The 27,051-nt window shown below is 36.6% G+C and overlaps 1 protein-coding gene across 1 annotated transcript; it reads right to left on the bottom strand.

Annotated features, from left to right (window-relative positions):
- Window positions 1-10,949: 10,949 nt before the first annotated feature.
- Window positions 10,950-12,769, bottom strand: LOC145108287 (uncharacterized). The gene is made up of 2 exons (XM_079045314.1): window positions 12,464-12,769; window positions 10,950-11,951 (listed from the first exon to the last, which is right to left on the bottom strand). Exon 2 carries the CDS (start codon window positions 11,916-11,918, stop codon window positions 11,157-11,159), a length of 762 nt encoding a protein of 253 aa, XP_078901440.1. The 5' UTR covers window positions 11,919-11,951; window positions 12,464-12,769; the 3' UTR covers window positions 10,950-11,156.
- Between the last annotated feature and the right edge of the window lie 14,282 nt (window positions 12,770-27,051).

The raw sequence follows: 27,051 nt of genomic DNA on the forward strand, positions 1-27,051 counted from the left end.
TTTAAAGTATGATAGAATAACATAATTCTCTGTTTTGATTTTGTTTACCTTTGGAAATGAGATGCACAACAATAAGCATTCCATCACTAACCATGAATACAATCTGAGACCACCATATTTCTCTTTGGCATTTCATCAAACACTTTAAGGGCGCTCCTTAAATCACCACATTTTCTATGAATCATGAATGAAAAAAAATTCCAATTCAGAACCATCAACATCAAATTCATATGAACAACAAGATATTTCAACACCGTTATAAAAATCTAAAACTAAAAGTTGAAATTGTAGAAATTGGCTAGCTGGAAGAACGAAGAAAAAAACCTACTTTCTATGGAATGGAATTCCAATTCTGATAAATGTAAAGAAAAGATTAATAATACTTAAAATTGAACTGTTGGCGCTACAATCCAAGCACGAATGACTCCGATTGCTTGCAAGAATATCAAGATTCCAAATAGGTGAATCAGTTTCTGAGTTTTGGTGTCATTGTGATTGCGTTTTCACAGCCTTATTCCCTTCTTTTTGTCACCGTTTCACTCAGACTGAAGTGTACGTGGATGCCTGGGGTGACCATGAATCTGAACAGAGAGGATAAGATGGACTGTAACATCCCAAAAATCATGACCAAAAATTTCGTTTTAAAACATTAATAAAACCATAAGTATCAATCATTTCAACTATAACTAAAGGTTTATATATATATATATATATATATATATATATATATATATATATATATATATATATCAATCAGTGTATCATTTTAAAACATGTTCTATTTATCAGAATAAAAACATCCCAGGCTAAAAGGTGTGTGTCATGCGATCATCCCAAGCTCTTTCCTCCGCTATCGGAAGTACCTGAAATCAAAACTGAAAACCGTAAGCACGAAGCTTAGTGAGTTCCCTAACCTACTACATACCACATACGCATAACCACATACGTAAGACCACATATTGGGCCCCCGCCCGCTGCATTGGGCCCTGCCCGCCATCGGGCCCCGCCCGGCATCGAGCCACGCTCGGTATACAAATCTGTCTCTCTTAGGCCCCTCATGTCTCTGGGCCTCGCCCGATATACACACACATACAGTCAATAACATACTAGTACATAAATGAACATACTCTAACTTTACCCTAACCTAAGGCCTCGCCTAACTTGGGCCCCGCCCCTAGTCTGCAACTGAGAAGCTGTGGAACCCCGTCCATACTCCTGCTAGTAGTGAGATACGGGCCCCCGCCCACACACACTCCCTTCCTATCACGGGCCTCGCCCTTATTCTGCTAATATTGAGATATGGAACCCCATCCATACTCAGCGAGTGATGAGATACAAGTATCACAGAGACAACAAGTATAATCTAACATACAACATAAGAACCTTCCTCGGGATTTCCCCAGCATCGGACTCCCGGTCCGGAAACATACTATCATCTAACACACTTCAGGCTTACCCCGACATCGGACCCCCAGTCTGGAACCTATCATACCTACGCATGAAAGAATCACAAAGACCCCTAGCATTCTAACATATCTCGGGCCTCGCCCGACATCAGGTCGTAACCCGGATCATATAATAATAAGTGCCTAGGGCTAACCCCCGGGTCTTCCTACTATACATAAACATAAACATAATGGGCCGGCATTGTGGCCGTAGACCCATGCACACAGTGAGGAGACTCACCTCGCACTGTTGAAGACTGGCTGGAACACTTCTGACTGCTAGCCGGCAAATCCTGAACTGCTGATCCTTCGGTAAATCCTGAACTTCGGATCCTTCGTCGAGTCCCACAATCCACATATTACTTCTGGACTTCGATCCTACTCGTCGAGTTCTCTTTGAACTCGTCGAGTTCACCTTTAAACACGTCGGGACCATTTTACATTGGACTCGCCGAGTTCACCTTTGAACTCGTCGAGTCCATCTTCATAAGTTAGGGATATTGCCTTGGGCTCGCCTTAGTCCATCCTTGAACTCGTCGAGTACGATGATCTTCAAGTCCATAATAGACCCATCTGGCTGAGTCCTCTTCCAACTCAACTCACACCTGCTAACATAAGGGTTTTGGGCAAGAAAACGGTCTGACTCGCAGAGTCCTATGAGTGACTCGCCGAGTCCCTCTAAGTCCAATTCTAGTCGGGCACAAAGCATCCAGGACCCAGATCTAACCTTCTAGGGTCGTAATAACACGCAAAGCTACTGCCTTTACATCCATGCATGCCCCTTTTTGCTCAAAAGGCCATAACAACCTCTTAACGTTTTCATGGGGAGTTCTAATGGAATAAAGCTTCCACCTTTATGCCTTAACCTCCCTGAATACTTCCAGATCTAAAAGGATCTTGCTTGGGGACATCCAAATCCCACAAGCAACCATTCGTGGACCAAAATCTTCATAAAAAGGGGGAAAGAATAGATCTAATGAACTAATGATTAAGTTAGAGACTTGATTACCAGAAAGTGATGAGATTGGGAAGCTACTTCTGGATCCACAAGCCTTTCCTTGAGCCTTCAAGTTCCCTCTTCTTCTTCTTGACTTCAAGGACACAAAACTCTCTCAAAAATGGCTCACAAGCATTAGGGTTTTAAGATCTGTGGGTTCTGGTCGTGGAGGCTGGAAATGAGACCAAGAGAAAGAGAATAGGATACTTAAATAGGGTACCAAGTCCTGAATTTAGGGTTTTCCAAACCCAGACCAACTCGCCGAGTCGGTCCACCGACTCGTCGAGTAGGTCACTTAACCCGCAACGTAAGAATTCGCTCCTACTCGTCGAGTTCCTCCCTGGACTCGCCGAGTAGACCTCTTGACTTAGGGTTTTTCTTTCCTTTCTTGACCTTCTGAATTCGGGGTGTTACATGGAGATGATAAGATGGAAGAGGGCGACGACAATGGTTGATGTAGGCAACGATGAAGGGATGTTGGTTTTGTAGGGTTTAACTAATTAAGGAGAGATTAATTGAATTAGTTTTTACCATAATTAGATATACTAAGTTTACCATTATACCCTTTTTTAATTTATTTAATGATTTATTAATTCCTGAATTCTCATTGGTGCATACATGCACACAATAGTTGCTAGAAACATTTGAACCTAACTCTTTCTCTCTCTCTCTCTCTCTCTCTCTCTGTATATATATATATATATATATATATATATATATATATTATTGTTTGTGTCATTATGTTTTGATTATTTACATATACTCTATTTGTTGAGTTATGGTTTTCCTTTATTTATAGGTGCATTTGTTAGTTATTTTTATTCACATGTAAATATTATATATTTATGTATATTATAATAATTTTAGTTTATATATTATTATTTTTCATATTCTATGTTTTATTAAGTTTTGAATTTTATTTTCTAAGTGTATTTTTCAATTTTTATTATATGTTATTTAGAGTCACATGTGAATATTTTATTAATGTGAATATTTTATTAAGTTGTAAATCTTATATTTTATATTTATTTTATTTTATTTTTCATTATTTTAGATATTATCTGTTTCATTAAGTTGTGAATTTTATTTGTTTATAGGTTTATTTTTCAAATTGCATTTATATGTTATTTACAATCAAATGTGAATAGGCTATTAAGTAGTGAATACTAACATTTTATATGTATATAAGTATATTATATCAACTTTAGTTTATCTTTCATTACTATTACATAGGTATGTTATTTTTTCATAGTTTATAATCTTTATATATATATATATATATATATATATATATATATATATATATATATATATATAAAGATTATAAACTATGAAAAAATAACATACCTATGTAATAGTAATGAAAGATAAACTAAAGTTGATATAATATACTTATATACATATAAAATGATACCTTAGGTATGTTTAGAAGTTTATAATTACATGGAATTCAAGAAATGATTCAATGAGTTTATTTGGAATTTTAAGATAGGCGCTGTTGAGTTTGATGTTATATAGAGAAGTTTTATTGAAGCCTCATCATTTCACACTTTCAAGTCCATGAATACATAAATATTGCATTTAAGCATCTTACTTCTCTTTTCATAGTTTATGGGTGAGCGCGATACGGTTCGGTGCAGTTATTGACCAAAACCTCACCACTAACCGCAAATGCGGTTAATCCATTTTCAAAACCGCATGGTGCGGTTATTTTTTCGGTGCGTTTTTTTTTTTTTTTTGTATTTCGGTTATTAAACGCATGAATTTAGTGCGGTTATTTTATGTGATTTTTAACCGCAGTTTAGAGTTCAAACGATTTTAAGAGTTCAAAAATAAATCACTAGTAATTAACAATAAAAAACCATAAGGTATAAGACAATTAACTTAAATCACAAACAATTAATATCTTAAAAACATCAAATCACTAGTAATTAACAAAAAAATCTTAAAATTGTCAAATTTTACCATTTTCTAAAGTTAAAATTAACAAAAAATCAACATTTTTGTCTTCTAGAATTTTATCGTTCTTTCATCCATTAAACTTACCTTATTTTTAATATTTAATATATTAATAATTACTAAGAAAAATTGTATATATTAATAATTAATTAAAAAAAATTGTATATAATATATACGGTGCGGTGCGGTTTTAAAAAACTAATAACCGTACCGCACCGCAAATTTATGGGTTTTGAAAAATATAAAACCTCACCATCGGTTTTTATTGCGGTTATGGTTTATCGGTTGCGATTTATGCGGTGCGCTTTTTGTTCACCCGTATTTCATACCAAGTAAGAACACTATTAAATAATCAAACTACAAAAAGGGTTAAACATATTCCATAACATTAGTAGTATACCAGGACCAACTTTGAGTTTTAATATCCATTTGTACTCTTACCATTCCCAACATACATACAAACATAATTGTACCTTTAAATTTAAGGTCGTCACATATGATTGGGATTGATGATCAGTTGATCACATAATCAAACGAATGCGACCCCTGAAATAAAACCTTGAATCACAAGGCAGAAAGAATTTTTTTTTTTTTAAATAATTCTTTAAAAACTTGATGCTTGTCTCCACCCCCCCCCCCCCCCCCCAACCTATTGAGAAATAAAGTAGTTTATGTTTAAGACTTAACGAGACAATCATGGGCTAACTGTGTAATTTGTCTTAATTGTGTGTGTGTGGTTTTTTTTTTTTTTTTTTTTTTGGGTTTTATAGTGGTCATTGGGTGTTAGTGGTACTAGACATGGAAACAACAACTTGTTATTACCTTGATTCTCCAAGACCTTTTAAATTCACAAATAATGCAAATGAAGCGTAAGTAATATAAATTATTACAACATTAAATTGTTTTCTTTGATATAGATTTCATCAATTGTTTTTGGAAGGCATCGTCTTTGAATGCCCCACAAAGCAGATCCTAACAAAAGGGTTAGCGTCAACTGGATTAATGTTGTGGTGAGGACAAACTACAACTTTAACTTCAATCGCATTTATCAAACATATTATTGTTATTTTAATAATCATTATTATATAATTTGGTAATGCACTCTTTAGCCGATAGGCACATAATGTGGGTGTTATGTTATTAAATTCATGAAAGCGGTAGTTGATGAATGAGTTGAAGTGTTGAATATCAGTGTAAGTAAATATAGTAGTTTTATCGACATAATTGATCGGTTTTCGTATATAATTTTTTATTTGTTTTTTTGGCTAATATATTATTTTTTGTCTCAATTTCGGGGCAAGAATCAATATACATACATTGAGATCGATGAGGTCCACGAAGAATGAGCCCCTTATGTCACAACTTAAAGTTGTTTACCGGTGATACGTTATATTTGACAACAATTATTTTTAGTAAATTTGGAATGATACATTGTATTTGACATATTATATGTAATGTAATTATTTATCTTTCTTTAGCAAAGGGCTTCTAGCCCAACAATTGAGGGTTTAAACCCGTCTTTGACATATTATAGGTTGGCGTTGTCTTTCTTTAGCAAAGGGCTTCTAGCCCAACAATTGAGGGTTCAAACCCATCTGGAACATATGTAAAGTAATGTTAGTTTAGAAATGAATTAAATTTGATGTTTCAAACAAATTTCTTCCTATGTATGTATGCTATTTTATTTGGGTAAATAACACAAAAGACACTGAGTATACACAAAAATTCAAATTTGAAACCGTGTTTTTCTTTTTGTCAAATCTGACACAATGTTTTCCAATTTTTACAATTCTAATCACTTGACCGGTCAAACAGGTTACCTGGTGACGTGACATGATAACGTGTCAGTTTTTGATGACGTGATATGCTAACATGACATGATAACGTGTCAAAATTGAATCTTTTCCAACAAAAGACACTAAGTTTTCACTTTTTTTCGATTTCGACACTAAGTTTAATTTTTTCTTTCAATTTTGACACTCTATTTTTTTTGTTCCAAATCGAACATCATTTTTTCCAATTTTGTTCAATATTGACAATTTTCCATTTGAAACCGTATAAATATATTTTTTATTACATTTTAAACTATATAAATATATGTTTTTCGTTTAAAAACCTCATTTTTATATAAATATAAGGGTTTTTTTTACATTTAAAGCATAATGTTATATATAAATATGGATTAGTTATATCATGACAACCAAACCAACCATAAAAATCGAATAAGATGTAAAAATTTCACGGGTTGCAAACCTGACATCTGGGTCTTGATCGACTACACGCCTCCAAACCTCTAAACTCGTTTTAAATGTATTAAATAAATATTTATCCGGTTTCAAATGGAAAATTGTCAACATTGAACAAAATTGAAAAAAATGATGTTCGATTTGGAATAAAAAAGAGTGTTAAAATTGAAAGAAAAATATTGAACTTAGTTTCAAAATCGAAAAAAATGAAAACTTAGCGTCTTTTATGTGAAAAAAATTCAATTTTGACATGTTAGCATGCCATATCATCAGACTGACATGTTATCATGCCACGTCAGGTAACCTATTTGACCGGTCAAGTGATCATAATTGTAAAAATTTAGAAAACAAAGTGGCAAATTTGAGACAAAAAAATAAATAAATAAACAAAGAAAAATAAAAAAGTGTCAAATTAGAATTTTAATACTTAGTATCTTTTGTACTATTTATTCATTTATATTTACTCATTTATTTTGTATCATGAGGCATTAATGTATGATTTAGTTTAATAATTAGTACATTTTGTAAAAGATGTATTTCTATAGAAACATAAAATCAATGACATATAAATGTATGTCATAAAATCTCTAAAAAATATGACAAAATATTTGTCGTATATATAGTAAAATGTATGTACAAATTTTTATAAAAATGTCGTCGCAGCCTACAGGTTCACGTTTTTTCTTTTTTCTTTCTGTTTTCCTTCGTGTTTGTGCTGCTGTCGATTTCTCCAATTGTCAATTTTTTATTTCCTTTCTCTTGCTGCTGTGGATTTCCCTCCATCAATGGTGTCGATTTTTTGGTTGTCTGAATTTGTGTTATGTTGATTTTTTTATTTGAATTGGAGTTGTCGATTTTTCCTTGTTTTGCATATGATATGAATCTGAATTCTGAATTGCTGTCGATTTTTTAGTTATCTGAATTTGTGTTGCGTTAATTTTTTATTTGAATTGGAGCTATCGGTTCTTCCATCTTTTCCTTTAATATGTAGCTTGAATGTGTCGAATTCAAAACTTTGAATGTGAAATCAGAACTTTGAATGTAAAATCAGATTTGTGATACTGTCGATTATCTTCTATCCCTTATTGTTGATTTTTTTTGGTTCTCTGCGGTCGACTTCCTTGGTTCTTGCTGATTTGAATTGGAACTCAAAAAAATTTTGGATCTTGTGCTACCTTTTTCTGGTATCTGATCAGAATTTGCATTGCTGTCATTTTTTTATTTGAAGGTGTTGTTTACCTTGGAATGTGAATTCAAAACTGATTTTGAATGTTAAATTAGATTTTGAATTAACCAAATTTGAATGTGTAGTTTACCGTTGAATGTGAAATCAGATTTTGAATGAAATACCTTTGAATGTGTAGTTTACCTTTGAAATTCTTAAGATGCTTATATGATACCTTGAATGTGGTTATGGACACCAACAATGTTAATCTTGTTGACGATGAAACTTCAAAAAATAAGCTTCACCCTAAACTTATTTGGGATAATCATACATTTATCATATTTCTTGATGAGTGTATGAATGAGGATAAAAAAGGGTATAAAGTGGATAGGAGTTTCTATAAGGTCGATGAGAAAATATACAGAAAAATATTAACGAAAGGACGGGGAAAAGATTGGAAATAAAGCAACTCAAAAACAAATGGGACACTATGCGGAAGAATGGAAGATATATGATCGTTTAATGAGGCTAGAATCCAACATTTCATATGATAGCATGAGAAAAATAATCATAGCATCACTGGAGTGGTGGGAGGAGAAAATAAAGGTAACAATTATATTATTTTTCTATTAACTTTTTATTTTTAGTGCAAATTTAATGACATTTTTATTTTTTTATTACATAGGGAGGAGATAAAGAATATGCTAAGTTTAGGGATAAAAATTTGAAGATATATGAAACATATTACGAGAAGTTATTTCGGGATTCTGTTGCTATAGGGGTAAGAATGACGATACGTTTTTGAAACATAGTACGAGATATGATCGCGATATATATATATATATATATATATATATATATATATATATATGTGTGTGTGTGTGTGTGTGTGTGTGTGTGTGTGTGTGTAAAGCGATGTGGTCGCAATGGTGTTTGATTTGTTTTTGAAACTATATTGTATTCTCATTGTTATGGTTTAATGTAGCATGATTGTTGACTAAATTATTGTTGAAACATTTTAAATGTTGTTGAAACATTAGATATTTTATAAAAAAAATTATTAATTAAAAAAAACTTATTCGTAAAGAAAGGCTTACTTGTAAAAAAAAATCTTATTAGAACTAAATCTAAAAAAATGGTTAATTATATTAGTTATAATAAGAAAAATAAGTCATAATATAAAAGAAGCCATTTTTGGTAATTTTACACATATAAACAGTTTTTTTTGCCAAACAATAAAAATGACTTATCAGCTTATAGCCTTTTGATACTGGATAAGCTTAACCAAACACTTTTTTAAAAACTCCGTTTTGACACAGCTATAAGTTAATAAACTATAAATTAAAAAATTAAAAGCTATTTTAGATAAGCTTTGCCAAAGGCCCTCTTAACCTTAAGCATTTTTTCTAGACTAAACTGCACAAATGGTCCCTATGGTTTGTCGAAAATTGCTACTTTGGTCCATAAAAGTTTGGACTACCACCAGTGGTCCAAAACTTTCACTTTGTTGCATCTTTGGTCCAATCTGTTCTGGTTTTTTTTCAAAATGACGGATTTACCCCTGTTAATATGATTTTATCTTTTTTCTTATTTGTTTTTATGACTTTTAGATTTAAAAAAAAAACAAGAAAATAAAAATAAAAATAAATATCTCTCTCTCCTGATTTTCAGATTAAAAAAACAAGAAAATAAAAATAAAAATAAATCTCTCTCTCTCAAGTCGTCGTCGGATATCTCACCTTTATTGCCCTCCGCAAGGCTCTCCGTCACACCCCGTTCAGAGCTCCAGATCTGTGTTTACTGGTTCATTTTTTTTTTTTGGGAACATCAACTATGGGGGAAGAAAGAGCCATGGATGAAGACGATGGTGTTCTAGATCTGAAACGAAGGTTTGCAAGCTCAAAACAAGAAGGACGATCGGAGAAAGAGGACTATGGATTCGGTGGTCATTTGACAACAGATTGAGTGCCAAATTGACTCCGCCCTTTTCCACTCACCTGCAGATCGACCTCGAACAGCAAAAGGTATGTATGATTTAATCAATGGCGCACAGAAACCCTCATGTGTGTGGTTTTGTGCGATCGAATGTCAAAGGTCAAATATCGATCTCTCTCAGATGCAATAAAGTCAAATCTTGAGAATTCTTGTTGAATTTTTTTTTTCTACAGGCACACATGAACGAACCCATCGACTTTGAAGGTTCTTGACGCACACATATACACACACAATGACTTCGTGCTTCATTTCTGGGCACACAGAATTTCAATTTTGTTTCTAGGCAGAAACTAACACCAACCATCACCATACCTGTTGTGAATCAGATTTCAAGATCAGACCTGACCTTCTGGGTGAACGATTCAAGCGATTCAAAGAGAAGGGGATGTAAAGAATGTGATCAATATCTTCTTAAATACGTTCTAATGCTAATTTTAACATTGGATATCTACTGATAAATACGTTCTAATGCTAATTTTAACATTGGATATCTACTTTAACATTGGATATCTACTGATGGAGGTGATATTTGTAGCCATCACTGACAGAAGAAGATGAAGAGAAGGTTTGATTTCATGTGCAAACTAGACCTGTGAGAGGTGCCAGCGATAATGATGATGATGAGATGATCTGATGAAGTTGTTATTGGGTTCAAAAGTGGAGAGGGTGAAGAGGAACAGAGCGAGGAAGATAAGGAGAGCACAAATGGAGATGTAGATTGAGCTTTGGCGAGGAGAGAGAAAGAGACTTTCTTTTTTATTTTTTATTTTTCTGTTATAAAAATTATATAAATTAAATAAAAAAGAAAAATTTTCTTTTAATTTGAAAAAATCTTTAAATAATAAAAAAAAATGAAAAAGAAAAAAAAGTCAGGGTAAAATCATCATTACGAAAAAGTTAATAGTAAATTGGACCAAACTCGTAAAAAAAAATTGAAAAGTTTGGAACTCTGGTGCTAGTCGAAACATTTTGGACCAAAGTGACAATTTTTGACAAACCACAAGGACCATTTGTGCAGTTTAGTTTTTTTTTTTCTAGTAGCGTCGTATTGAGATAATCAATTGTTGCCACCAGTTTGAGGAAATGGAGAAATGGTGGTATTTTGTATGATTTATAGTTGACATATGAACGGAATAATCAAATTTAAAGAACTCACAAACCACATTACCCAAACTTTGGACACAAAATTTACTAGGTTGAACAAAACCCGACACAAAAGATCAGCTCAACCTATCTCATCATACATCTAAAAACACAACTTTCAGCATATAAAAAAAAGGGTATTCAAAAAACATGTTGAACATCCATACTACTTACATTAACAAGTCTAGATCTTACTTCACAACAAGTTAATTGTCACATTCGCCCCTCAACCGAGATATAGCAGCATAAAGCTTCCTTCTTGGCCCAACAGCAAGAACACCCATCTCTTTCAAATCATCAAGAGTAAGCAAAGGTAATGCTTCTTCATCAACCTCATGCATTTCAAACATACCTGCATATCTTCCAAATCCCACATCCTCTAACCATCTTCCAACACTATTTACACATTTGCCACTGGATTCTGAAACAAGATCATTGCTTTCAAGATTATCAGTAACACTAACACCCTTTTGGATCTTGAAAGTGGGTTCATTAACATCTTCTCTTAAAGCTCTTTTGCTAATACCAGATCCTTGATTATCATTTGAGCCATAAAGATTATCCATTGATGGAGTCCATGGAGTTTCGAAAACGGTTCTTCTGCATCTTTTGCTTCGTGGGCCTTTTATGCACTTTTGGGTTGGTTTAGATTCGATTGTTTCTATGTTCTTGGGTTTTATGAAGTTGGGATCATCATTCTCTATGTTTTGCTGTATATCGTTGTTAACCACAAACTTTGAAGATAAATTGGGATGATCAGAAACTGTGAATTCAGATGATGCTTGTTCAGGGAACCCAGAAATTTGATCGGTTTGTGGTTCTTCAAGTATGTTAAGATCATAAACCCATAAATTGTTCATCATCATGTCAGAGATTCCATAATTAAAAGCGGTAGATAAATCTCCTATGTCTCCCAATCTAACATTCGGCCATCTTTGCCCTTTTGATTCCATATGTGACGCCAACATTTTCCCCAAAATTGTATAGTCAAAAACCCTAATCTGGAACAGTAATAACGTAATTAGAACAATACTAAAACTCTAACTTAAAATTTGCCAAAAAGGTATCCAAAATTTGAAAGAACAGACAAGAGATTGTGACGCGCATCAAGAAACAAGCGATAATTGAAGCGATTATTACCCGAGAAATTCAGATACGAAGGAACGCAGAAACGCCACTTGATTACATAATATAAAAGAAAAAAAAAAAAAAAACCTAAAAGTATGTAATTTCCCAAATGATTTCCTGATATAAAGCAAGACCTAGGTCTAAAAGTGAAGAAACTTCATAAAAAAGAGTGAAAGATCACTCGTTCATAAAAGCAATTAGATAAAATTATTTATTAGACACAAACGCACCAAAGAACACAAGAACGAGCTGAATCTGATACGGTTTGTAAGAAAGAACTCAAAAAATGAAGAGAGAGTCTGACGTTAAACAAAATCCATGTCCAAATTGAAGCAATAATTGAAGAAAAATCGATTAACAACTAAAATTAAAGATAAGAACGAACCTTTCAGAGGGGGGATGCAGTTGTAGCCGAAACTGTATTCCGTCGAAATTGGATTCTACTTTGGATTAGCGTAATGGATTTGTTAATTGAAGTGAGCGATGGGAGTAAGAAAGTAAGGTGAATTGGGAATTGAGGAGAATAACGGTTTACAGAGTTTCGGGGATACTACATGTGGATGGAAATTTCTTCCATGGAGAGGTCAACGTCGGGTCAACGGTGAATGAGGTGTATCCACTTTTGGGAATTTTGAAGATGGAAGGTGTGATGCTTGATTTGGTTAGGATTTTGGGGTAAGGGATAAGAATGGCATTTATGGACTTAGATTATGACATCTGTAATGTAAGGACTTTTATCAATGACTATAAAATTTAGGGAAGCTTCTTGATGCTTCTATGGCTATGTAAGTAACTATTGAGGAGTTATTGTATTTATTAGGCAAGTTATACAAATTTATATAAAACTAGGGAATATATTTGTTTCTTAAGTTTTGTATAGATTAAAATTAAATAATTAAAATTTGATATTTATATGTTATTAAAAATAATTATATTATTGATATTAATTATGAAATAATTATTTTTTATATTATGATGACATGTAAAATTATAATTATTTAATTTGAACTACATGATAAAATAAAAATCATTTAGTGATATCTACTTATAATTATTTTTAAATAAAATTAAACATAAATTATGATTTAGTGTTATTTTTATTTTTATTATGATCAAGTGATTTAAAATTTGTTTTTTTTATTATTTTTTAAATTTTTGTTTATTATTTAAAATATCAAAGTTTATAAGGTAGTATAATATAACTTATAGTTTTATGTTCTTGCAAATTATTATTATTAGTTAATTTTAAAGATACTTATTATTATCAAAATTCAAAATTTTATAGAAGAATAAAATTTAGGTATAACGTTTTTTTTGTATTTATATCACAATTAACTAACCAATTTAGGTATTATTAGAATTAGAATTTTTAAAAATAATGAGAGTTTGTTAGAAATTTGAAAGGCGGTTGGGTTTTATTCAAAAATCGGTTTATAAAAACGCTAAAAACGGCAATAGAAGTTTTAAAACTTGAATAAACATAAATTATTTTTATACCCATCAAGGATCATTTTGCATTCATAGAAATTTTAAACAAATCATAGAATGCAGCATTTGTAGACTTTGATTCCTCAAAGGGGGGGGGGGGTAGAAGTTGATGAAATGTTGGCATGAAAATTAAAATGTGATCCACTAGAAGTATCCACCAATATATCATCAAGTAAACTAGAATGCTAGTTCTTTTTGCATCTTAAGTACTTATTAATCCTTTAAGAACTAAGATCACATTAGTCTTAAAACCCTAAAATATAGGGTTTGGACACTATTTAAACATCTTTTTGGCCCCAAGACCTTCACCCTCATCAGCCTCCACCTAAAAATCGTCCCTCTAGCTAACCCTAAGTGTGAAGAGTGCACCTTGAGCTCATTTGTGTGTTTTGGTGGTGTTCTTGAAGAAGAAGAAGAAGAAGAAGAAGGTGGTAGAAAGAAATTGGAGCTTGGAAGGAGTTTGGATATGGGATTCTCACTTTGCTAGCAACCTTCAGGAGGTAAAAACCTCCTAGCTTGATCATCTTTTCTTATAGATCAAGATATTCCTTCATTTAGGGCATTTTTGGTCCCAACCTTTGTGATTCTTGAGCATGGCATGCTCTTGATCGAATAAGTCGTCCTTTCTGTCACACCCCAAAACCGGAACGGCGGAAACGTTCGGGGGTGGAGGACGTCATGTTCAGTATCACAACAATGCAAAGTAGTAAACAAGCAACAACATCATCCATTGCATTAATAATATAATTTCATACAAGTGTGTTCTGTCAAGTTATATAGACACCAAAAATATAAATCAAAATAAAAGATGAGTCTTGAATGAGCTCCATCTTCTCAAAACCTGGCACCGGTACCTGTCTACTGGTGACCTGAGAATACAAGTTATTTTGAGAGAGTTTATCAGCTTTAAAGCTGGTGAGTTCATAAGTATATTAGTGTCTGTATTTGTATGAAAGTGTTTGTAAGTCTGTAATGTATAAGTTTGTAAAAGTTTGTAATTGTTTGTAATTTGTTTGAACTCCCCTAGAAAACCCTATGTTTCCTACTAAAAGTAGTCTTCTACCAAGGCATCTAGTATCCGTGTGTGTATCTCTTGTAAGAGTATGTATTTTCCCAAATCTGACTATCATTAACCAAAAATATAGTTTTTACATTACTGTTTGTTGTGTGAAGGTCACAAATTGAATGCAAATGGGAAAATGAAATAGTACTGTAGTGTTGTATTAAGTAACTACTGATGTACTAACTACCTTAAACCAATTGTTATTTAAAGTACCATGTGATCGGCCTGTATCCTGCTACCGACTATAAACACGACGATGTAAGACGTCGGAAAAATGACGTTTGGCACCCGTAGACTTGCAAGTCCCACTGTAGCCAGCAGCAAGGTGTAGGATAGTCAATCCAGTATAGATCTATACACAAACTCATACACTCCCCACTTAAGGAGATTCTGGATACAAAACGGGCCATGACAGGTAATGTCATGCCCCCGTTACGTGGCTCACATAACTGTAGTAATGTTCTTGTATATATATGTGCTAGCTGTATTGTGTGTTCTCTCCCTGTCTAGCATGTATGTATGTTCTCTCTGTATGGTATTGTTTGTTTCTCATCATAGTATTCTCTATCTGTATATTATGTTCTCTCTGTATGGTATTGACTCATGTATGAACTGACTCTTTGTATGTTTCACTGTTCTAGTAATAGTATTAGTATCTCCCTAAACTATACCTATTATAGCTTACTAGTAATGTTGTTTGAATGTATGAACATGTGTGTATACCTTTGCTACCCAAAGGTATTGAACTGAATGAAAGAAGGAACTTTTATATCTATATACATATACATAATATATAACTAGGATTCAAACGACCTTCGGACAAATAACCTGAATACCCTAAATCCACAACCAAACAAGGAACAGGAAGTAAGGTGAGCTATCAGTCCTAAGTCCTTTCAATCCTACTTATATAACTATATCTATATAGATACACAATTAACAGAATATAAGTTTAAAAGAGTTTAATAAAAGTATTTGATATGTAAAGAGTTTGTAAAACAGTTTGATAACACAGTTTGAAAAGTAAGAAATCCACTTGTTTGGTAGTTATTAATCACATGTGATTGATATAATAACTATAATAGTTCAACTTGTATTCCCCCCTATAAAAGCATTTAAAATCATTTAAAAGGTTGATTAAGGGGTATGAACTCACCTGTAGTGAGTAACTCGAATGAAAGATCGATATAGGATTGTTGGGTGTCAATTGGAGTCTTGAGCACAAATGAATCCTATTTAACATATAATTTCACATATATGAATATATTTAATGTATATAACCGCTAAAGGTGATAGGGACACGCCTTAGGGACATAAAAACACTTAGAATTAAGTGTTTCCACCATATATGATTGTATATAAGGGGTATTTGGCTATATAAGGGAGTGTATGGTCAAAATGCACAATATTTGTGTGTGTGCGGCCGCACACTCCCTATGGAATGTGCCAAAACGTATTTTAAGGCTTTAGGACTCATCTAGGAAGGTTTCTTACTTCATTCTTTAGCCTTATATGGAGTTAATTGCCATTTTTGGACCTAAAAAGGGTGTGTGCGGCCACCTTGATGTGTGCGGTCGCACACCCTTTATGAAGATGATAAAATCGTGTTTTTCTAGTATATTCTCAAGTGTTCTTTGCATATAACAAGTTATGATAAGTGTATACACGTTATAGAGGCTTGAAAGGGTGATTAAGGTCCAAAACTAGTGTGTGTTCTTGGTGTTCTTGGTGTTCTTGACTAAAAATGGATGTTTTCATGGATCAAACCAAAGGGTTTTGCTAGTTAGGGTCGTGTATCAACAAATAAAAAGGAAGGATTACTACCTTTTATGAAGATCAAGATGAAGATTTGGATGATACTTGAGAGGATTTCGAGTTCTAGCTTTGAAGAAGTGGAAAAAGTGTTCAAAATGACTAAGTGTTCTATATATAGGTGAGAGTGTGCGGCTGGGATGGGTGTGTGGCCGCACACTCGGGTGTGCGGCCGCACACACCTTGTGTTGGTGTGTTTGGCTCATTTGCAAGGTTTTACACTCACAATACTCATCCCCCGACTCTTACCTTGATTATATTAAGTTTTAAACACTCTAATTGACTCTAAATAGTGCTAGAAGATAGCAAAAACGAGTCTGGTCTTCATTGATTTGAATAAGTGTATAAGATAAAAATTTCGGATTGTCACATCATCCCCCCGTTAGAGAGAATTTCGTCTCGAAATTAGAGTTTAAGCAATGAAGTTATTACAAATAACTAAGTAAAAAGACGAGGATATTTCAGTTTCATCTGATCCTCTCGCTCCCAAGTGAATTCAGGTCCTCGCTTGGCGTTCCAGCGAACCTTCACTATCGGGATGCGGCTTTGCTTTGTTTGCTTGACCTCCCGGTCCATGATTTCTACAGGTTCTTCCACGAAGTTAAGGCTCTCGTTGATCTCGATCTCGTCAAGTGGGATTACAAGAGTCTCGTCGGACAGACACTTTTTCAAGTTCGAGACGTGGAAAGTAGAATGTACGTTACTGAGTTCACGAGGTAAGTTAAGTTTGTAAGCTACAGGGCTGATTCTAGCGAGAATCTCGAAAGGCCCTATGTATCTTGGATTTAGCTTTCCACGCTTTCCAAAGCGTATCAAGCCTTTCCAGGGTGAGACCTTTAATAGAACACGGTCGCCCACCTGGAATTCCAATGGTTTCCTTTGTTTATCTGCGTAGCTTTTCTGTCGGTCTCTAGAGGCTTTCAATCGTTCACGGATCTGAACGATCTTCTCTGTCGTTTCCCGAATGATCTCCGGACCCGTGAGAGTGCTGTCAGGAACTCGTCCTTTAGCTAACTGGGTATCACCCACCTCAGCCCAGCACAGAGGGGATCTACACTTTCGGCCATAGAGGGCCTCGAATGGAGCAGCCTTTATGCTTGTGTGATAACTGTTGTTGTAGGAAAATTCGACAAGGGGTAAATGAGTATCCCATGCTTTCCCAAAGTCGATCACACAGGCTCGCAACATATCTTCCAAGGTTTAGATAGTCCTCTCACTTTGTCCGTCGGTCTGTGGATGGTAGGTTGTACTCATGTCCAGCCTAGTTCCTAGGGAACTTTGTAGCGACTGCCAGAACCTCGAAGTGAATCTACTATCTTTGTCTGAGATAATGGATATGGGAACACCGTGCAGTCGTACAATCTCCCGAATGTAGGTTCTTGTAAGCTTCTCCATCTTGTCTGTTTCTTTGATAGGTAGGAAGTGTGCGGACTTGGTCAATCTGTCGACGATGACCCATATGGTATCAAGTCCACCCGTTGTCTTGGGCAACTTGGTTATGAAGTCCATAGTGATCCGCTCCCACTTCCATTCTGGTATCTCAGGCTGTTGTAGTAGACCTGAGGGTTTCTGGTATTCGACCTTGACCTTGGCGCAAGTAAGGCATTTACTCACGAAGGTAGCAATCTCTGCTTTCATGTTAGGCCACCAGTATAACTTTTTAAGATCCAGATACATCTTATCTGAACCTGGGTGGACGGAATAACGAGTGTTGTGCGCCTCGTTCATGACCAAGTCTCTGAAACCACCGTGTTTTGGGGTCCAGATCCGATCCATGAGATAATAAGCTCCGCCACCCTTGACTTCCAAGTTCTTATCCATCCCTCGCAGGGATTTACCCGCCACGTTTTCAGGTTTCAAAGCGTCGAGCTGAGCCTCCTTAATTTGCGTGGACAAGTGTGAATGGATAGTCATAGTCAATGATTTGACTTTACGACCAGAGTATTCTTTCCGACTTAGGGCGTCAGCTACTACGTTGGCTTTACCCGGATGATAACGCATTTCGCATTCGTAGTCACTGAGTAGCTCGACCCACCGTCGTTGTCTCATGTTGAGCTCCTTCTGGTCGAATATGTGTTGTAGGCTTTTGTGGTCTGTAAAGATAGTGCTTTTTGTTCCATACAGATAGTGTCTCCAGATCTTCAGAGCAAACACAACTGCTCCTAGCTCAAGATCGTGGGTAGTGTAGTTGACCTCGTGTGTCCTCAGCTGTCTCGAGGCATAGCGATGACCTTACCTCGCTGCATCAGAAGACATCCGAGCCCTTGATTTGATGCATCGCAATAGACAACAAAGTCTTCTATCCCTTCGGGGAGGGATAGTATCGGTGCGGTGCACAAGGCTCGCTTGAGTGTTTGGAACGCTCTATCCTGCTTCTCTTCCCACTCAAAGGCCACGCCCTTCTGGGTCAGTGTTGTAAGAGGTTTCGCAATGCGGGAGAAGTTCTGAATGAACCTGCGATAGTAGCCAGCGAGGCCTAGAAATTGACGAATTTCTGTAGGCGTCTTCGGTGCTGACCAGCTCTCAATGGCTTTAATTTTGGAAGGGTCCACGTGTATTCCCTCTTCGTTAACCACGTGCCCTAAGAATTCGACTTGTCGGATCCAAAATTCGCATTTGAGAACTTCGCATAGAGCTTCTCCGAACGCAGCGTTTCTAAGACCTGTCGAAGATGTTGACTATGTTCCTCCTTACTACGAGAGTAGATAAGTATGTCATCGATGAAGAGGATGACGAACTGATCCAAGTAAGGACGACACACCCTATTCATTAAGTCCATGAATACTGCGGGCGCGTTTGTTAATCCGAACGGCATCACTACGAATTCGTAGTGTCCATAACGAGTTCGAAAGGCTGTCTTCAGAACGTCCTCCCCTAGTACTCGTAGTTGGTGATATCCGGACCTTAAGTCGATTTTTGAAAAGAAGTTCGCCCCTTGAAGTTGGTCAAATAAATCGTCAATACGAGGCAGAGGATAACGATTTTTGACAGTCAGTTTGTTGAGCTCCCTATAGTCGATGCACATACGGAACGATCCGTCTTTCTTCTTGACGAACAAGACTGGAGCTCCCCAGGGTGAGAAGCTTGGTCTTATAAAGCCCTTGCTGAGCAGTTCATTAAGTTGACAGGACAGTTCTTGCATCTCTACAGGTGCTAGACGATAGGGCGATTTGGCTACGAGAGTAGCCCCTGGAACTAAGTCGATTCTGAACTCGACTTGACGTTGCGGAGGTAATCCAGGGAGTTCTTCTGGAAAGATATCGGGAAAGTCGCGTACTACTGGAATGTTCTGAATGTCTTTCGTTTTTTGGATCACATCAACCACATGAGCAAGGAATGCGCGACATTCCTTTCGCAAGAATTTCTGAGCTTGAATGCTCGAGATGATACGAAGGTTCGTGTCGGGTTTGTCGCCATATACTACTAGAGTTTCGCCAGACGACAGATTAAGGCGTACAGCCTTTTCGTAACACATGATGTCGGCACGATGAAGACTCAACCAATCCATGCCGATAATGACGTCGAAACTTTTAATTGACACCGGCATGAGGTCGATCGAAAATGAATGGCTATCTAGTGTTAGGGTACACCCTATGAATATACTGCTAGTGCTCTCTGTCTTTCCGTTAGCCATTTCTACAGTGAACGGTTCTTTAAGTGCTCGTGATTTTTGCTTAAGTAAATGAGCAAATTTTTGGTTCACGAAACTCCTCTCCGCTCCACTATCAAACAGAATGCATGCATAACAGTTATCGAGGAGAAACGTACCCGTGACCACTGTGGGGTCGGCAACCGCTTCCTCGTGGCCTATGGCCAGATATCTTCCCACTCTACCAGTATTCCCTGCCTTTGGGCAGTCCCTCTTGTAGTGGCCCACCTCGCCACAACCGTAGCAAGCTTGGCCCACACCAGCGCCGGGGACTTGGTTGAGCGGCCTCGCCGGAGCTTTGCAGAAACGGACGGTGTGCCCCTTCCTGTTGCAGTTTGAACACTGCATTTCCCGGCAGGCTCCAATGTGGTGGAAGTTGCACTGGTTGCACCTAGGCAAACTTCCAGTGTACTGCTTTACCGGAGCAACAACAATGGCAGGTGCTAACGCAGCATGAACTGCCACGATCGGCTGCTTTTTGGCAGCCTTCTTCTTCTTTTTGTCATCCCAGAACTTCCGCTTGGAATCAGCGGTTTTGGAAGGTTCTGAGATGGCCAGGGTTGTTGTTGCGGCCGGGGTACGAACCCCATGGTCTATAAGCCGCTGTGCCAATCGCTTGGCACTATCGAATGTAGTGGGGTTTGAAGCCAAAACATTTCCCTGGAATAGAGGCACTAGCCCCCATATGAATCTCTCTATCTTCTTCCCCTCTGTATGAACCATGTTGGGACAGAGGGCCACTAGTTCACAGAACCTGGCGGTGTAGGAGACTATGTCGGAGCCCTTCATGGTTAGGCTCCACAATTCTTCCTCTAGTTTTTAGATTTCGACCCTCGGGCAGTATTCCTCAATCATGAGGTCTTTCAAAGTTTCCCAGCCCATAGCATTAGCCACTATTAGGGATAGTGACTTGACATGGCTATTCCACCATGTCAGGGCCTTTTCTTCAAAGGTGCAAGCAGCGAACTTGACCTTGCTCCCTTCTGGACAAGAGCAGATTTCGAAAACCGATTCGGTCTTCTCGAACCATTGCGAGAGGGCAATGACTCCGCCAGTCCCTTTAAAGGACTTGGGCTTGCAGTTAGTGAAGTCCTTATAGGAGCACTCTCTCAAGCGCACAGGAGCTTCACCAAGAGTAGATTGAACAGGGGTTCCTCCTCCAGTGGAACCAGAAGAATGATATTGAGCCATGGCTGTAGCCACAGCCGCAGCTACAGCAGCATTTAGAGCTGCCGTATCGATTTGAGGAGCAGGTGGTGTTGCAGTGATTGGAGGATCGCGTCTTGTCGATCGACATGGAGGCATGTTTTAACTATAAGTTTAGAAAGATGAAGATATTGATAAGAATTTAATAGGAAAATTGATGAGAATAACCCATGGACTAACTCTCCATAGCCCAACAGCACAAATGAATAGAACGATTTGAATGTAGATCTAGTACTAACAGATGATAGCGTTTGGATAATAATTTCCGTGAGATTAGATATCTGTCAATAATACTGGAATTACAGATGTAATAAGTTCGGGAAAAAATGGCCTAGAAGTAGGCCTTACATCAACCAAGATGGGAAAATTTTGACAGAACTACAACCTAATCAAGACCTAACAGGTCTAAGATTTACAAGGATAGGAAACTAGACTAGAGTTTTTTACAGAACCTAGGTTATATCCAAAAGAGAAGTCGATGGGACTCTATCCGCGACGAGAACTACTAGTGTGAGTTCTTGACTCCGACAGAAGACGTTCTATGTCCCTCATACGCCTTTCAGATCTTGCTTGCTGAGCTCGAAGTTCTCTGACTTCAGCTTGGGTTTCAGCAAGTTCTCTCTGCAGAGCTGCATTGCGGACCTGAGTCCTCTCATGAGCAGACTCTAGCTGGAGAATGCGGACTGTGTTAACGCCAGAGTTGGCGTCAATCTCCATGACTCGGTCGATAGTTGCTCGACCTTGCTCGGTGTTCCGAGAAATCCTACGGACCATGATGGGTAGGACCCTGTCAACTGAACCTCCCTCGGTGAGGTTGTAGAAGCTTCTGTCTCCATTGTAGGGTATGGGTTGGCCCTGTTCCTGACTCCATCTATTCAAGTTTGTGGCCCACAGAGGTGTGAGTCCTTGAAATGCTGGACGAGGGTTCGGGTCTTGAGCAGTTGGGGGTAGGTTGTTGACTTCAGGTTCCGAGTCAGAACCATCAGAAAAGCCTTCAGCTTCATGATCATCCAATGGGATTGGGTGATTATCTTCTGGCTCTTCACCAAGCCATCCAGCATTGCCTTCGTTGGGATAGTACGGGTCTCCGGGGATATGGAATCCAACCATGAAATCTACACGAGAAAAGGGATAAAGAAATAATTAATAGACGAACTAACTAGATAATTATAAGAGGATCTTTATCGGTTACTCCAATACTTGTTTAGTGCATACCAGTTATATGTACTCAAAATAGGATAGACCTTCGAATAGGTGACCCTAACTCTAAGCCCACAACCAAACAAGGAACAAGAAGTAGAGCAAAGATCACATTCTAAGTCTATGACATCCTAGTACATATAACCTTAGCGTATCCACTCAGCAATTATTGGCATACTAATAAAGACCTTTTTAGTTCTCAGATAAGTAGTTATAGTAACACAAAATACTCCTATAGTATTTTAAGTTTATGTTATGTTCTACTGTTCTCATTGTAGTAGTGTTGGTAAGTTTTTAGACTTGTTGCAACCTCACAACCACACTTAGGCACATGCTAGTCAATCCTCAGATAATATAGTTGATCAGGCTATATCTTCCCAGGGTTAACCATATGTCTCTAAGTCTAATTGTGTTCCCCAACAATCGTAATACTTTTGTTCTGTCCTAGTGACACTGATTTTAGTATGAATGCATGTATGTATACTTGGTTAAATATTTTATTATTTAAAAGTATAAACTCTTTATCAGAGTATTTTAATCCCGCTGTGTTTATAGTTCGGATATCTTTTATGGTTTGATATACTCGATTCACTATAAACAATGCTCCTATACCAATCTGTCACACCCCAAAACCGGAACGGCGGAAACATTCGGGGGTGGAGGACGTCATGTTCAGTATCACAACAATGCAAAGTAGTAAACAAGCAACAACATCATCCATTGCATTAATAATATAATTTCATACAAGTGTGTTCTGTCAAGTTATATAGACACCAAAAATATAAATCAAAATAAAAGATGAGTCTTGAATGAGCTCCATCTTCTCAAAACCTGGCACCGGTACCTGTCTACTGGTGACCTGAGAATACAAGTTATTTTGAAAGAGTTTATCAACTTTAAAGCTGGTGAGTTCATAAGTATATTAGTGTCTGTATTTGTATGAAAGTGTTTGTAAGTCTGTAATGTATAAGTTTGTATAAGTTTGTAATTGTTTGTAATTTGTTTGAACTCCCCTAGAAAACCCTATGTTTCCTACTAAAAGTAGCCTTCTACCAAGGCATCTAGTATCTGTGTGTATCTCTTGTAAGAGTATGTATTTTCCCAAATCTAACTATCATTAACAAAAAATATAGTTTTTACATTACTGTTTATTGTGTGAAGGTCACAAATTGAATGCAAATGGGAAAATGAAATAGTACTGTAGTGTTGTATTAAGTAACTACTATTGTACCAACTACCTTAAACCAATTGTTATTTAAAGTACCATGTGATCGGCCTATATCCTGCTACCGACTATAAACACGACGATGTAAGACGTTGGAAAAATGACGTTTGGGACCCGTAGACTTGCAAGTCCCACTGTAGCGAGCAGCAAGGTGTAGGATAGTCAATCCAGTATAGATCTATACACAAACTCATACACTCCCCACTTAAGGAGATTCTGGATAAAAAACGGGCCATGACAGGTAATGTCATGCCCTCGTTACGTGGCTCACATAACTGTAGTAATGTTCTTGTATATATATGTGCTAGATGTATTGTGTGTTCTCTCCCTGTCTAGCATGTATGTATGTTCTCTCTGTATGGTATTGTTTGTTTCTCATCATAGTATTCTCTATCTGTATGTTATGTTCTCTCTGTATGGTATTCACTCATGTATGAACTGACTCTTTGTATGTTTCACTGTTCTAGTAATAGTATTAGTATCTCCCTAAACTATACCTATTATAGCTTACTAGTAATGTTGTTTGAATGTATGAACATGTGTGTATACCTTTGCTACCCAAAGGTATTGAACTGAATGAAAGAAGGAACTTTTATATCTATATACATATACATAATATATAACTAGGATTCAAACGACCTTCGGACAAATAACCTGAATACCCTAAATCCACAACCAAACAAGGAACAGGAAGTAAGGTGAGATATCAGTCCTAAGTCCTTTCAATCCTACTTATATAACTATATCTATATAGATACACAATTAACAGAATATAAGTTTAAAAGAGTTTAATAAAAGTATTTGATATGTAAAGAGTTTGTAAAACAGTTTGATAACACAGTTTGAAAAGTAAGAAATCCACTTGTTTGGTAGTTATTAATCACATATGATTGATATAATAACTATAATAGTTCAACTTGTATTCCCCGTTATAAAAGCATTTAAAATCATTTAAAAGGTTGATTAAGGGGTATGAACTCACCTGTAGTGAGTAACTCGAATGAAAGATTGATATAGGATTGTTGGGTGTCAATTGGAGTCTTGAGCACAAATGAATCCTATTTAACATATAATTTCACATATATGAATATATTTAATGTATATAACCGCTAAAGGTGATAGGGACACGCCTTAGGGACATAAAAACACTTAGAATTAAGTGTTTCCACCATATATGATTGTATATAAGGGGTATTTGGCTATATAAGGGAGTGTATGGTCAAAATGCACAATATTTATGTGTGTGCGGCCGCACACTCCCTATGGAATGTGCCAAAACGTATTTTAAGGCTTTAGGACTCATCTAGGAAGGTTTCTTACTTCATGCTTTAGCCTTATATGGAGTTGATTGCCATTTTTGGACCTAAAAAGGGTGTGTGCGGCCACCTTGATGTGTGCGGTCGCACACCCTTTATGAAGATGATAAAATCGTGTTTTTCTAGTATATCCTCAAGTGTTCTTTGCATATAACAAGTTATGATAAGTGTATACACGTTATAGAGGCTTGAAAGGGTGATTAAGGTCCAAAACTAGTGTGTGTTCTTGGTGTTCTTGGTGTTCTTGACTAAAAATGGATGTTTTCATGGATCAAACCAAAGGGTTTTGCTAGTTAGGGTCGTGTATCAACAAATAAAAAGGAAGGATTACTACCTTTTATGAAGATCAAGATGAAGATTTGGATGATACTTGAGAGGATTTCGAGTTCTAGCTTGGAAGAAATGGAAAAAGTGTTCAAAATGACTAAGTGTTCTATATATAGGTGAGAGTGTGCGGCTGGGATGGGTGTGTGGCCGCACACACCGTGTGTTGGTGTGTTTGGCTCATTTGCAAGGTTTTACACTCACAATACTCATCCCCCGACTCTTACCTTGATTATATTAGGTTTTAAACACTCTAATTGACTCTAAATAGTGCTAGAAGATAGCAAAAACGAGTCTGGCCTTCATTGATTTGAATAAGTGTATAAGATAAAAATTTCGGATTGTCACACTTTCAAACCCAATGAGGGGTCTTGAGTTATAAAAATGAGATCTTGATGCTTAGTTCTTCTCCATGCATGCTCTAGAAGGTCTTTAGGTGTTAAGAAGTTAGGTTTGTTTGTATTAAGCACTTAATGGGCATGCAAAGTCATAAAGTTGGAAACTTTATGATCCTCAGTGGTATTTTGGCCTTGGATCTGCATTTGGACGTGAAAAGTCGAAGTATTAAGCTCTTAAGTGGTTAATAATGAAACATGTGCATACGTTGGGCAATCTAGATATAAGTTGTGGGCTCGAGGGCAAGCTAAAATTATGTTGTGGGCTCGGGAGAAATCTATATATGAGTTGAGTGCCCGATAGGCATGCCAGACTCATACTGTGGGCTCAGAGGTAATCCAGTCTTTTAGTTGTGGACCCAGTATATGTTGTTATATGTATGTGTGTGTTGGTACTTTGGGGGAACACACTAAGCTTTGGTTTACAGTGTTTAGTTTATCGTTTCAGGTACTTCTGAAGATCGTGGGAAAGCAAAGGTGTGATCGTACACAACTTCTTCTTTTATGTCACTAGGTCTTGGGAAAACTCTGATTTGAAATAATGCTTTTGAAACAATGACTCTTTTTTGTAAAAAATGTTGATTAGTGGTTGATTTTGAAAATTTTAAATTTCTTCGATTTTTGGAGTGTTTCGAAAAGAAAGAAAGAAAAAAGCTAGAGAAAATTCAACATTAGAGAAGAAAGGGGCATGATGCGCCACACATGTCTGTGGTGTACCATTATGGCTCTTGATGCATCACTCAAGTTGTGAGGTGCGATAAGGTGCTCAAGGTAGTCCAGGGATGCTCAAAAGTTGAAGATGCTCAAGGTGGATGCTCTGAATTGTAACATCCCGATGTTGAGGTATTTTCAATTTTAACCCTAAGTATGAAAGAATGTTGAATTTTGACCCTTGGGTTTGAGAAAGATTGCAAGAATGGCTCATAGTGGAATTTTTGTAATTTTGTCAATGAGGTTAGTACGCTGAGCGTACGTTGTGTACACTAGGCGTATTGGGGCGGACCTTAGTACATTGGGCATTCACGGCGCACGCAGGCCATACGTGGTTAACCTTCAAACCCTAATTTTTAGGGTTTTGTCCATATATAAGAATCATTATCTCTCATCTCTCATTCCCTCACCAGCCTCCATCTGAGAAAAACGACCCCAAGTTAACCCTAAGTGGGAAGCGTGCATTTTGAGCTCATTTGTGTGCCTTGGTAGTGTTCTTGAGGAAGAAGAAGTTGATACAAGGACATGGAGCTTGGGGAGAAGCTTAGATCTAAGATTCTTCACTTGTTAGCTACCTCCAAAAG

Source organism: Lactuca virosa, chromosome 4 (assembly GCF_052849685.1).
Source record: "Lactuca virosa cultivar CGN04683 chromosome 4, Lactuca_virosa_CGN04683_v6, whole genome shotgun sequence".
Lineage (NCBI taxonomy): Eukaryota > Viridiplantae > Streptophyta > Magnoliopsida > Asterales > Asteraceae > Lactuca > Lactuca virosa.

Coding starts and splice junctions, on each gene's coding strand:
- LOC145108287 (XM_079045314.1), bottom strand. CDS start 11,918: ATGTTGGCGTCACATATGGAATCAAAAGGGCAAAGATGGCCGAATGTT.